This window comes from Mandrillus leucophaeus, unplaced genomic scaffold (genome assembly GCF_000951045.1).
Source record: "Mandrillus leucophaeus isolate KB7577 unplaced genomic scaffold, Mleu.le_1.0 Scaffold13, whole genome shotgun sequence".
Lineage (NCBI taxonomy): Eukaryota > Metazoa > Chordata > Mammalia > Primates > Cercopithecidae > Mandrillus > Mandrillus leucophaeus.
Window position 1 is genome coordinate 8,119,962 of NW_012101254.1, and position 13,951 is coordinate 8,133,912.

The 13,951-nt window shown below is 40.9% G+C and overlaps 1 protein-coding gene across 1 annotated transcript in view; it reads right to left on the reverse strand.

Annotated features, from left to right (window-relative positions):
• FAM228B (family with sequence similarity 228, member B) overlaps window positions 1-13,446 on the reverse strand; it is a 49,124-nt gene extending 35,678 nt beyond the window's left edge. The window contains 1 exon segment of the mRNA XM_011972709.1: window positions 13,313-13,446. Coding sequence (XP_011828099.1) covers window positions 13,313-13,411 — 99 coding nt within the window. The 5' untranslated portion in view covers window positions 13,412-13,446.
• Window positions 13,447-13,951: the final 505 nt, after the last annotated feature.

The window sequence follows — 13,951 nt, forward strand, 5'->3', positions numbered from 1 at the left end:
TCTTCGGTCCCACTGCTTTTATTTCCAGAACAGATGAGTAAAATCTCATCTAAGAACTGTCCTTCCCCATTAACATCCAAAGAAGCCAAGGCTCATGGGAGCTAAGCAACAACTAGAAGCATAGAAAACTCAAATGAGTCTACTCTAGTTTGTTTTCTTTGTTATTTTTGCCTCATAGAGTTGCCCTTCCTGGTAAGTCTGTACCCAGATAGGGGGTAGTGAATTAACATTCCAGATAAAAAATATATATATAAAAAACAACAAACTGAAGACACTGAAGAGTTATCAAAAAGCAGGGAGTTACTGAATGCTATTCAGCACTAGGAAAAAACAAAAACAAACAAACAAAAAAACAGCACTAGATGAATTTCCAGTTTTTTATTAACTTGCCTGAGGAAGGGCCTTAGTCTGAGCTAAAGCAGGTGGCTAAAACTCAGATAGAAACATGCGGCCTAACTGGTTCAGAAATTAGAAGACAGAGTTTGGGGTAATCATGAGAGCTGGAAGGTGAAAGGAAAAATATTGGAAAGGAAGGAGCCAAAAAAGGGATGCCACAAATTCTGCAAATGAACTCTGACCAAATATCTGGCAAACTCTTAAACTGTACATGCATAAGGCAGACTCCATGTAGCCCAGCTAAAGATAAAAAAAGACTAAACAGTGACTTCATCTGCTGCCAACTTCAGGAAAGACAAGTTTGGAGTTCGAGTTCAGCCAAGATAACTGCTTCCTAAAACAAAAACTCAATATTCTTCAGAGGCATATAACAGAATCCAGACCCTCCACAATGTATCATTCATAATGTTCAAAATGTAATCTAGAATTACTAGACACATAAACAGAGAAACGTGACCCATACTTAAGAAAAAGGCAATCAGTGGAGACCAACTCTGAAATGACCCAAATGGTGGAATTAGACAACAAGGATTTTGGAGGCAGGGCTGAGATAGCCGACTAGAAGCAGTGTGATCAGAGGTTCCCATCGAAAAGAACCATAACAGCATGTGAATCCTGTACCAGCAACCAAAGTACCCAGGTTCTGTCATCAGAACTGACTAGGTGGCTGGCATGACCCACAGAGAGGAAGGAAGAACAGTGTGGTGTGGTGGCCACCTGAGAGCCACACAGGGCAGAGGAGCCCCCATCCCCCAACCAAGGGAGGCAGTGAGTGAGCGTGCTACCCAGCCTGGGAAAACACGCTTTTTCCATGGGACTGTGCAACCCACGGATCAGCAGATCCCATTCATGAGCCCACGCCACCAGGGCCTAGGATCCCAACCGCGGAGTGGTGCAGGTTCTCAACAGCTTCTAAGCTAGAATCTGCTTAAGCTTGCTGAGTTCCTGTGGGGAGGGACGACCAGCACCACAGCTGAGGCTGCCTGCTGTCTAAGCCATTTGAGCTCCTTGTAGGAGGGGTACAGCCAACATTGGGACTGATAGCCACCTAACACACTAAGCTCCCAGGGTCAGGGAAGGGAGCCATCTTTATAGCTCCAGGCCCCACTTTTCCCCCGCTGCAGCCAGGGAGGCTAGACAGCTTGGTCCCAAGAGGTATCATCCACCAGCCCAACACACCGGCTGTGGCAGACGGCAGACAGAGTGCCTCTTCAGGCCTGACCTTGACCCATCCCTCCTCACTGGGTAGGGCCTCCCTGCAGGAACTCCAACAACTCCAGCCAGGGGCTCAGGGACAGAACGCTGATCTCCCTGGGCCTGAGCCCCTAGGGATAGGGGTGGCCGCAGCCTCCACAGACCAGCAGACTTAGTCTTTGCTCCTGCTAGTTCTGAGGAATCCAGGCAGCCCAGACAAGTGGGTTTCCCCCAGTGAGGCACACCCCCTTCACCAATGGACAGTCAAAATGCTTCATTAAACAAATCCTGCTCCCTGCGCCAGCCAACTGGGTAAGACCCTCCAACAGGGGTTGTCAGACACCCTATACAGGAGCATTCCTACTGGCATCAGGTTGGTACCCTAGAGGTTAGCGATCCCAGAAGAAGGAGAAGGCATCTATCTTTGCTGTTCTCCAGCCTCCTCAAGTGACATCTCCAGGTGCAGGAGTGAACCAGATTAATAGGGCCTGAAGTGAACCCCCAGCAAACTGCAGCATCTCCACAGAAGAGAGACCTGACCACTGCAAGAAAAACAGAAAGCAACAATAACAGCATCAACACAAAAAAAAGTTCCCAGAAAAACCCATCCAAGGGTCAGCAGCCTCAAAGGTCAATACTAGACAAATTCATGAAGATGACAAAGAATCAATCAAAAAATGCTGCAAACCCAAAAGGCCAGAGTGCCTCTTCTCCTCCAAATGATTGCAATGCCTCTCCAGCAAAGGCACAGAACTGGACGGAGGATGAAATGGACAAATTGACAGAAGTAGGCTACAGAAAGTGGGCAATAACAAACTCCACTGAGCTGAAGGAGCATGTTCTAACCCAGTGCAAAGAAGCTAAGAACCTTGGTAAAAGGTTACAGAAGCTGCTAACTAGAATAACCAGTTTAGAGAGGAACATAAATGACCTGGTGAAGCTGAAAAACACAGCAAGAGAACTTCGTGAAGCATACACAAGTTATCAATAGCCAAACAGACCAAGTGGAAGGAAGGATATCAGAGTTTGAAGACCATCTTGTTGATATAAGGCATGCAGACAAGATAAGAGAAAAAAGGAATGAAAGGGGACAAACAAAACCTCCAAGAAATATAGGACTATGTAAAAAGACCAAACCTAGGATTGATTGGAGTACCTGAAACAGGCGGGGAGAATGGAACCAAGTTGGAAAACACACTTCAGGATATTATCCAGGAGAACTTCCCCAACCTAGTAAGACAGGCCAACATTCAAATTCAGGAAATACAGAGAACACCACTAAGATACTCCATGAGAAGATCAACCCCAAGACACATAATTATCAGATTCTCCAAGGTTCAAATGTAGGAAAAAATGTTAAGGGCAGCCAGAGAGAAAGGCCAGGTCACCTACAAAGGGAAGCCCATTAGATTAACAGCGGACCTCTCAGCAAAAACCCTACAATCCAGGAAAGAGTGGGGGCCAATATTCAACGTTCTTAAAGGAAAGAATTTTCAACCCAGAAATTCATATCTAGCCAAACTAAGCTTCATAAGTGAAAGAGAAATAAAATCCTTTCCAGACAACCAAATGCTGAGTGATTTCATCACCACCAGGCGTGCCTTGCAAGAGCTCCTGAAGGAAGCACTAAATATGGAAAGGAAAAAACCACTAGCAACCACTGCAAAAACACACCAAAATATAAAGACCATGACACTATGAAGAAACTGCATCAACTAATGTGCAAAATAACCAGATAGCATCAGGATGACAGGATCAAATTCACATATAATATTAACCTTAAATGTAAATAGGCTAAATGACCCAATTAAAAGACACAGACTAGCAAATTGGATAGAGTCAAGACCCATCCATGTGCTCTATTCAGGAGACCCATCTCACATGAAAAGACACACATAGGCTCAAAATAAAGGAAAGTAGGAAAATTTACCAAGCAAATGGAAAGCAAAAAAAAGCAAAGGTTGCAATCCTAGTCTCTAATAAAGCAGACTTTAAATGAACAAAGACCAAAAAAGACAAAAAGGGCATTACATAATGGTAAAGGGATTAATTCAACAAGAAAAGCTAATTATCCTAAATATATATGCACCCAATACAGGAGCACCCAAATTGATAAAACAAGTTCTTAGAGACTTACAAAGAGACTGAGACTCCCAAACAATAATAGTGGGAGACTTTACACTGTAAATATTTGACAGATCAAATATTTACAAACTATAAAATATTTACAAACACTCCACTGTAAATATTTGACAGATCAATGAGACAGAAAATTAACAAGGATATTCAGGACTTGAACTCAGCTCTGGATCAAGTGGACCTAATAGACATCTACAGAACTCTCCACCCCAAATCAACAGAATATACATTCTTCTCAGTGCCACATGGTACTTATTCTAAAATCAATCACATGCTTGGAAGTAAAACACTCCTTAGCAAATGCAAAAGAACTGAAATCATAACAAACAGTCTTTCAGACCACAGTGCAAATTAGAACTCAGGATTAAGAAACTCACTCAAGGCCAGGTGTGGTGGCTCATGCCTATAATTCCAGCACTTTGGGAGCACGAGGCAGGTGGATCACAAGGTCAGGAGTTCAAGACCAGCCTGGCCAAGATGGTAAAAACCCATCTCTACTAAAAATATAAAAATTAGCCGGGCACGGTGGTGCATGCCTGTAATCCCAGCTACTTGGGAGGCTGAGGCAGGAGAATTGCTTGAACCTAGGGGCAGAGGTTGCAGTGAGCTGAGATTGTGCCACTGCCCTCCAGCCTGGGCAACAGAGTAAGACTCTAACAAGAAAGCAAAGAAAGAGAAAGAAAGAAAAAGAAAGAATGAGAGAGAGAGAGAGAGAGAGAGAGAAAGAAAGAAAGAAAGAAAGAAAGGAAGGAAGGAAGGAAGGAAGGAAGGAAGGAAGGAAGGAAGGAAGGAAGGGGGGAGGGAGGGAGGGAAGATAAAGAAAAAAGAAACTCACTCAAATCACACAACTACATGGAAATTGAACATGCTCCTGAATGACAATGACTTCTGGGTAAATAATGAAATTAAGGCAGAAATAAAGAAGTTCTTTGACACCAATGAAAACAAAAAGACAGTGTACCAGAATCTCTGGGACACAGTTAAGCAGTGATAAGAGGGAAATTTATAGCACTAATTGCCCACATAAGAAAGCTAGAAAGATCTCAAATTGACACCCTAACATCACAATTAAAAGAGCTAGAGAAGCAAAGGCAAACAAATCCAAAATCTAGCAGAAGACAAGAAATAACTAAGAGCAGAATGAAGGAGATATAGAGACGAAAAAACCCTTCAAAAAAATCCATGAATCCAGGAGCTGGGTTTTTTTTTTAAATTAAGAAAATAAATAGACCGCTAGCTAGACTAATAAAGTAGAAAACAGAGAAGAATCAAACAGATACAATAAAAAATTATAAAAGGGATATTTTCATCACTGACCCCACAGAAATACAAACTACCATCAGAGAATACCATAAACACCTCCATGCAAATAAACTAGAAAATCTAGAAGAAATGGATAAATTCCTGGACACATACACCTCCCAAGAATAAACGAGGAAGAAGTCGAATCCCTGAATAGACTAATAACAAGTTCTGAAATTGAGGCAGTAATTAATAGCCTACCAAAAACAAAAAACAACAAAAGGCCCAGGACCAGAGGGATTCATAGCTGAATTCTACTAGAAATACAAAGAAGAGCTCATACCATTCCTTCTGAAACTATTTCAAACAACTGAAAAAGAGGGACTCCTCCCTCACTCATTTTATGAGGCCACCATCATCCTGATACCAAAACCTGGCAGAGACACAACAAAAAAAGGAAACTTCAGGCCAATATTCCTGTTGAACTACGATGCAAAATTGTCAATAAAATACTGGCAAACCGAATCCAGCAGCACATCAAAAAGCTTATCCACCACGATCAAGTCGGCTTCATCCCTGCAGTGCAAGGCTGGTTCAACATATGCAAATCAATAAACATAATCCATCACATAAATAGAACCAATGATAAAAACCACATGATCATCTCAATAGATGCAGAAAAGGCTTTCAATAAAATCCAACATCCCTTCATGTTAAAAACTTTCAATAAACTAGGTATTGATGGAACATATCTCAAAATAATATGAGCTATTTATGACAAACTCACAGCCAATATCATACTGAATGGGCAAAAGCTGGAAGCATTCCCTTTGAAAACCAGCACAAGACAAGGATGCCCTCTCTCACAATTCCTATTCAACGTATTACGGGAAGTTCTGGCCAGGGCAATCAGGCAAGAGAAAGAAATAAAGGGTATTCAAATAGGAAGAGAGGAAGTCAAATTGTCTCTGTTTGCAGATGACATGATTCTATATTTTAAAAACCCCATCATCTCAGGCCAAAGACTCCTGAAGCTGATAAGCAACCTCAGCAAAGCCTCCAAATACAAATTTGATGTGCAAAAATCACAAGCATTCCTATACACCAACAATAGACAAGCAGAGAGCCAAATCATTAATAAACTCCCATTCACAGTTGCTACAAAGAAAATAAAATACCTAGGAATACAGCTAACAAGGGATGTGAAGGACCTCTTTCAGGAGAACCACAACCACTGCTCAAGGAAATGAGAGAGGACAGAAACAAATGGAAAAACATTCCATGCTCACGGATAGGAAGAATTGGTATCATGAAAACGGCCATACTACCCAAAGTAATTTATAGATTCAATGCTATTCCCATCAATCTACCATTGACATTCTTCACAGAATTAGAGAAAACTACTTTAAATTTTACATGAAACCAAAAAAGAGCCCATATAGCCCAGACAATCCTAAGCAAAAAGAACAAAGCTGGAGGCATCACACTACCTAACTTTAAACTATACTACAAGGCTACGGTAACCAAAACAGCATGGTACTGGTACCAAAACAGACATATTGACCAATGGAACAGAATGGAGACCTCAGAAATAACACCACACATCTACAACCATCTGACCTTTGACAAACCAGACAAAAACAAGCAATGGGGATAGGATTCCCCTTTAATAAAGAATTCCTTTAATAAAAGGATTCCCTATTTAATAAATGGTGCTGGGAAAACTAGCTAGCCATATGCAGAAAACTGAAACTGGACCCTTTCCTTACAGTGTATACAAACATTAACTCAAGATGGATTAAAGACTTAAATGTAAAACCCAAAACCATAAAAACCCTAGAAGAAAACCTAGGCAATAACATTCAGGGCATGGGCAAAGACTTCATGACAAAAATGCCAAAAGCAATTGCAACAAAAGCCAAAATTGGCAAATGGGATCTAATTAAACTAAAGAGCTTCTATACAGCAAAAGAAACTATCACTGGACTGAACAGGAAACCTACAGAATGGGAGAAAATGTTTGCAATCTACCCATCTGACAAAGGTCTAATATCCAGAATCTACAAAAAACAAACAAGTTTACAAGAAAAAAAAAATCAAAAAGTGGGCAAAGGATATGAACAGACGCTTCTCAAAAGAAGACATTTACATGGCCAACAAACACATGAAAAAAAGCTCAACATCACTGATCATTAGAGAAATACAAATGAAAACCATAATGAGATACCATCTCATGCCAGTCAGAATCGCGATTATTAAAGTCACAAAACAATAAATGCTGGTAAGGCTGTGGAGAAACAGGAGCACTTTTACACTGTTCATGGGAACGTAAATTAGTTCAACCATTGTGAAAGACAGTGTGGCGATTCCTCAAGGATATTAGAACCAAAAATACCATTTGACTCAGCAATCCCATTTCTGGGTATGTACCTAAAGGAATATAAATCATTCTACTATAAAGACACCTGCACATGTATGTTTACTGCAGCACTATTTACAATAGCAAAGGTATGTAACCAACACAAACACCCATCAATGATAGACTGGTTAAAGAAAATGTATATATACACCATGGAATACTATGCAGCCATAAAAGGGAATGAGACCATGTCCTTTGCAGGGACATAGATGAAGCTGGAAGCCATCATACTCAGCAAACTAACACAGGAACCAGAAAATCAAACACCGCATGTTATCACTCATAAGTGGGTGGTGAACGATGAGAACACATGAACCCAGGGAGGGGAACAACACACATCAGGGCCAATTGGGGGCTGGGGAGCGAGGGGAGAGAGAGCATTAGGACAAACAGCTAATGCACGCAGGGCTTAAAACCTAGATGATGGGTTGATAGGTGCAGCAAACCACCACGGCACATGCAACAAACCTGCACATCCTGCACTTGTATTCCAGGACTTAAAGTAAAATAAGAAAAAAAAAAAAAAGAAAATTATATTGACATGAAAATCTGAAAAAAAAAGAAGACAAGGATTTCAGGACAGTTATGATAGCTATGCTTAAAAATATGCTCATAATTAATGAATAGAAAATCTTAGCACAGAATAGAAATGATAAAAAACCAAGTGGAAAATACAATTCTTAAATTTGAGAAATAAACAAACCTCAATGGGTTAGCAGCAGATCAGAGATGACATAAAAATTGTGAACTTGAGGACAGATCATTAGAAATTACCCAATCTGAAAAAAAGGAAGAAGAAATATTAGAAAATAATGAACAGAGTCATAGTGACATATGAGATAATATCAAAAGATTCAACAAATGGATAATCAGAGTTGCAGAAATGACGAGTAAAAGAATGAACAGAAAACAACTGTTTGAAAAAATAATGTCTGGATGAGAACTTTCACTTTTGGACAAGACAGAGTAACAGGAAACAGACTTACTCTCCCACCTGAAACAACTTTAAAAAAAAGATAAAATAGATGAAACAACAGTTTCCAAGATATCGAACATCAGGCAAAGAAGAACAGTGGCTCCTGGCCCCTGAGAAACAGAAAACAAACAGCCCAGCTGTCTGCCTGAATTGAGGAGTAGGGATGGGAATCTGGAGCGGCCAGAGCAGTTGGAGTTCATAGGTTAGAGTACTAGAGGGAGGAAGGCTACAAGAATGGAGCTCTGGAGATCTGCAGAGTCAAGTCCGCAGAGGTCCCCTTGAGTCTTCAGCTGATGGTAAACACTATATGCCTGTGAGAAAAATACCCAAAGGAACAATGGGCAAAGAAACACCTGCAAGAATTAAGGAATCAATCCCGAGAGGTCACACAGTCCCAGGAGTATTCGTTCCCTTTAGCATCAGCCAGAGGAAAAAAAATCCCATAGTTCGTAGTGCATAGAGTAGAGTATTTGGAAAGGTTTTGTATCAGTACTGAAACAAAATTGGCCCTACGGCAGACACTGCTGTGGTCCTGCCTAGCAAAACTTCGGAGGCAAGACCTGAAAGAATCCTGCTGTGTCCAAGTAACTTAACTGAATCCGAGGGGAAAAATGAAGAATATTTATGGGAAATCTGTGCACTTGTACTTAAAAAAAAAAAGAATATTTATGGCAAACCAAAAATATCTGGCACTCAACATGGTTAAAATTCAGTCTTGCATTCAATCAAAAATCACCAGGCATACAAAGAAATAGGAAAATTTAACCAATAATCACCAGGTATACAAAGAAATAGGAAAATTTAACCAATAATAATAAGGAAAATTAACCAAAACTGTCCCCAAAATGACAAAGACACTATAATTATTATACCAGGACATTAAAATCATTATTATTCCTGTAGTTCATAAGTTAAGGAAGCTAGAGGAAGAGTAGACATGTTGAGACAGAAGAAAATGTTTGAAAAAGAACTAAGTGCCAGGTATGATGGCTCACACCTGTAATCCCAGTGCTTTGGAAGGCCAAGGTAGGAGGCTCACTTGAGGCTAGGAATTCAAGACCAGACTGGGCTATATAGCGAGATCCTGTCTCAACAACAGCAGCAGCAACAAACAAAGACAGCAACAAAAGGATCCAGATAAACCTTCTATGGATGAAAATTATAATACTTGAGATGAAAAATATGCTAGGTAGGTTTATTAGCAGATTAGACATTACAGAAAGTTAGTGAACTTAAAAGCATAGCAACAGAAGCTTTCCAAAATGAAATGCACGGGGGAAAAACTGAAGAAAACAACCAGAATATAAGTGAGCTACAGGACTTCAAGCAGGTTATTGTACATACAGTTGTATTTCCCAAAAGATGGAGTAGATGGAATAGAAAAAATATTTTAAGAAATAGGCCAGGCATGGTGGCTCATGCCCGTAATTCCATCACTTTGGGAGGCCAAGGCAGGTGGATCACTTGAGGTCAGGAGTTCAAGACCAGCCTGGCCAACATGGTGAAACCTCGTCTCTTCTAAAAATACAAAAATTAGCCAGGCATGGTGGTGCACATCTGTAATCCTAGCTACTCAGGAGGCTTAGGCACAAGAATCACTTGAACCCAGGAGGCGGAGGTTGGAGTGATCATGCCACTGCACTCCAACCTGGGTGACAGAGTGAGACTCACTTGAAAAAAAAAAAAAGAAAGAAAGAATGGCTGAAAAATGTACAGATTTATCAGAAACTATAAACCCACAGATACAAGCAGTTCAACGAACTCTGAGCAGTGGAGAAATTGTAACTTTCACACATTGCTATAAAAATTTAAAACGGTATCACTGCTGTGGGAAACAGTTCAGCAGTTCCTCAAAAAGTTAAACATAGTTACCATATGACCCAACAATTCCACTCCTAGGTTACATACCCAAGAGAACTGCAATCATATGTTACCTAAAAAGTTATACACAAATGTTCATAGCAGCATTATTCATAATAGCAAAAAACAGAAACAACCCAAATGTCCATCCACTGATGAAGGGATAAACAAAATGTGATACTCAGACAATGGAATATTATTTGGCCATCAAAAGGAATAAAGTACTGCTTATGCTATGACATGGAGGAACCTTGAAAACATTATACTAAGTGAAAGCAGTCACTAAGGACTACATGATTCCATTTGTATAAAATGTCCAGAGTAGACAAATCTGTTTAGACAGGAAGTAGATGAGTGTTGCCAGCAGCCAGAGAGGGAGGGGAATGGGGAGTGACTGCTAAAAGGTGTGAGGTTTCTTTTTGGGAGTGATTAAATGTTCTGGAATTAGATAGTGGTGACAGTTGCACATATTGGGGAATATACTAAAAAACACTGAAAATAAAAATTCTGAATTTTTAAAAAATAAAAAACACTGAATTGTACACTTTAGTGAATCTTGGCCAGGCACGTGGCTTATGCCTGTATTCCCAGCACTTGGGGAGGCTGAGGCAGGCAGATCACTAAGTCAGGAGATAGAGACCATCCTGGCTAACACAGTGAAACCCCCTCTCTACCTTTTTTTGTAAAAATACAAAAACAAAAATTAGCTGGGCTTGGTGGTGGGCTCCTGTCATCCCAGCTACTTGGGAGGCTGAGGCGGGAGAATGGCGTGAACCTGGGAAGCGGAGCTTGCAGTGAGCCGAGATCATACCACTGCACTCCAGTCTAGGCGACAGAGCAAGACTCCGCCTCAAAAAAAAAAAAAAAAAAAAGTAGTGAATCTTATGGCATATAAACTATATCTCAATAAGAAGAGTCCAACAATAAGAATACAAACCACCCAACCTAAAATTGCCAATTTTAAAGTGCGCGAAAGATTTGAACAAACACTTCGCCTAAGAAGAAGACAGATAAATGGCAAGTAAGACTTGAAAAGATGCTCATCATTAGTCATTAAGGAAATGCAAATTAAAACCACAATGAGATGTCACTATACATCTTTTGAAAATGTCTTGAGTTTAAAAGGCCATACAATAAGTAAGTAAATAAAACTATTCCAAATGTTGGCTAGATTATGAAACAACTGGAACTCTCACACACTACTAGTGGTTATGCAAAATAATTCAATGACTTTGGAAACTAGTTTGGCAGCTTCATAAAAAGTTAAAATTCATTTACCATATGACCCAGTCATTCCACAACTAAATATCTACCCAAGAGAAATGAAAGCATATGTCCATCTAAGACACACACATGAATGTTCATAACAGCTTTATTTGTAATAGCCCCAAACTGGAAACAACCCAAATGTCCATAAACAGGATGAACAAATTGGGATATATCCATATAAGGGAATAGCATTCAACCAAAAAAGGAATGAAATATTGATACATACAACATGGGTGAGGCGCAAAATAATTGTGATGAGTGAAAGAAACCAAACAGAAGGAAAAGAAATATATACTGGAAGATTCCATTTGTATACAATTTTTTAAACGCAAACTAAACTACAGTGACAGAAAGCAAAGCAGGCTGGGTACGGTGGCTCATACCTATAATCTCAGCACTTTGGGAGGCCGCGGAGGGCAGATCACTTGAGGTCAGGAGTTTGAGACTAGCCTGGCCAACATGGTGAAACCCCATCTCTACTAAAAATCCAAAAAAATTAGCCAGGTGTGGTGGCACAGGCCTGTAATCCTAGCTACTCGGGAGGCTGAGGTAGGAGGATCGTTTGAACCTGGGAGGTGGAGGTTGCACTGAGCTGAGATCACGCCAGTGCATTCCTGGCTGAGTGACAGGGCAAAATAAAGAAAAGAAAAGGAAAAAGAGAAAAAGAATGAAAGAGAGAAAGAGAAAGAGAAAAAGAAAGAAAGAAAAGCAGTGGTGGGGAGATGTGAGAGAGGGAGGAATTACAACAGAATAGTCAGGAAGCTTTGGGAGTACTGAGTATGTTCACCATCTTGATTGTGGTGATGTTTTCGTGTGTATACATGTCAAAACTTACCAAGTTTGTATACTTTATTTGAGACAGGGTCTTATTCTGTCACCCAGGCGGGGATGCAGTGGCACAATCACAGCTGACTGCAGCCTCAAACTCCTGGGGTCAAGCGCTCCTCCTGCCTCAGCCTCTCAAGCAGCTGGGACTATAGGTGTATGCTACCACACCTGGCTATTATTGTTTGTTCGTTTGTGGAGACAGGGTCTCAGTATATTGCTTTGCCTGGTCCAGGACTCCTGGGCTCAAGCGATCCTCCCACCCCAGCCTCTCAACGTGCTGGGATTACAGGCATGAGCCACAGTACCAGACAGCACACTTTAAATATATGCAGTTTACTGTATATCAATTATATCTTACTAAAGCTGTTTAGAAAAAAGAAACTACAATCTAAAAACAATAACTCGCTGGACACAAGGGCTCACAGCTATAATCCCAGCATTTTAGAACACCAAGGTAGGTGGATTGCTTCAGCTCAAGAGTTGGAGATCAGTCTAGGCAACACAATGAGATCCCATCTCTACAGGAAATATAAAAATTAGCCAGACATGGTGGTGTGCGACTATAGTTTCAGCTACTAGGAAGTGGAAGGATGGCTTGATTCCAGGAGGCGGGGATTGCAGTGAGTCATGATCGTGCCATTGCACTCCAGCTTAGGCAACATAGCAAGACCCTACCTCAAATATAAATAAATACATACATACATACATCATATCAAAATTTGGGTGATGCAGTTAAGGCAGTACCTCAAGAGAAACTTACAGCTATGCTACATTTAAAAAGGTATATAATCAATGACCTATGATTCCACCTTAAGATGTCAGGAAAAAAACAGCAAAGTGAATATACAAAGTTAGTAAAGTGAAGGGAATAATAAACAGAATGAAATAAAAACAAACAATAGAAAAAACAATATATTTAGCACAAGTCACTTCCCACTGCAACGACCCAAGTAAAAAAATCTCCAAATCCCACACTATTTGTTATATACCTCCATAAAACATAGAGGCTTGGGCTCCAACCATTCTTTTGAGCTCTTGAGCTTGGGAAGTGCGCCAGTTACCAGATCATCACTGTCTACATTTTTCATTGTGGTCACAAATAAATAGTGCCCCTAGAAAAACTAAAAATCATCTTATTTAGTATTGAAAATTTCACAGTCATCTGATTTTCTCTTCTGTTTAATACCACCTGTATCCTTGCACACACGCAAAATGGATTTTGAACACGAACCATCCAGTTTCCCTAACAAAAGGCCTTCACTACAGACTCCAGATGACGGCTTCAGAGCCAGCCTCCTTTGTAAGCAGGCAACATGCTCTTTGAAAGAAACCCCCGTCCCTTGGAATGAATTCCCACGTCCCCCTCCAAGGTGGCCCATTCCAGCCAGTGTGGCAGCTTCAGCCTGGCCTCTGGGAGTCCCATTTGCAGCACTTTTCTGACTTTGGTGGCCTCGAGTGGGGAGAACTGCAACTTTCCGGCCACAGAAACACAGGCTGAGCTACTTAGAGAAGGCAGGGAGGGGCTTTTGGTCATACTGTGCAAGTCTTCGAGCTCTGCGCGGCCCGAAGTCCTCCCCGAGGCCCGGGTGAGACGGGGATGTCGTCAGCGCCCGCACCCGCTCTCGCCC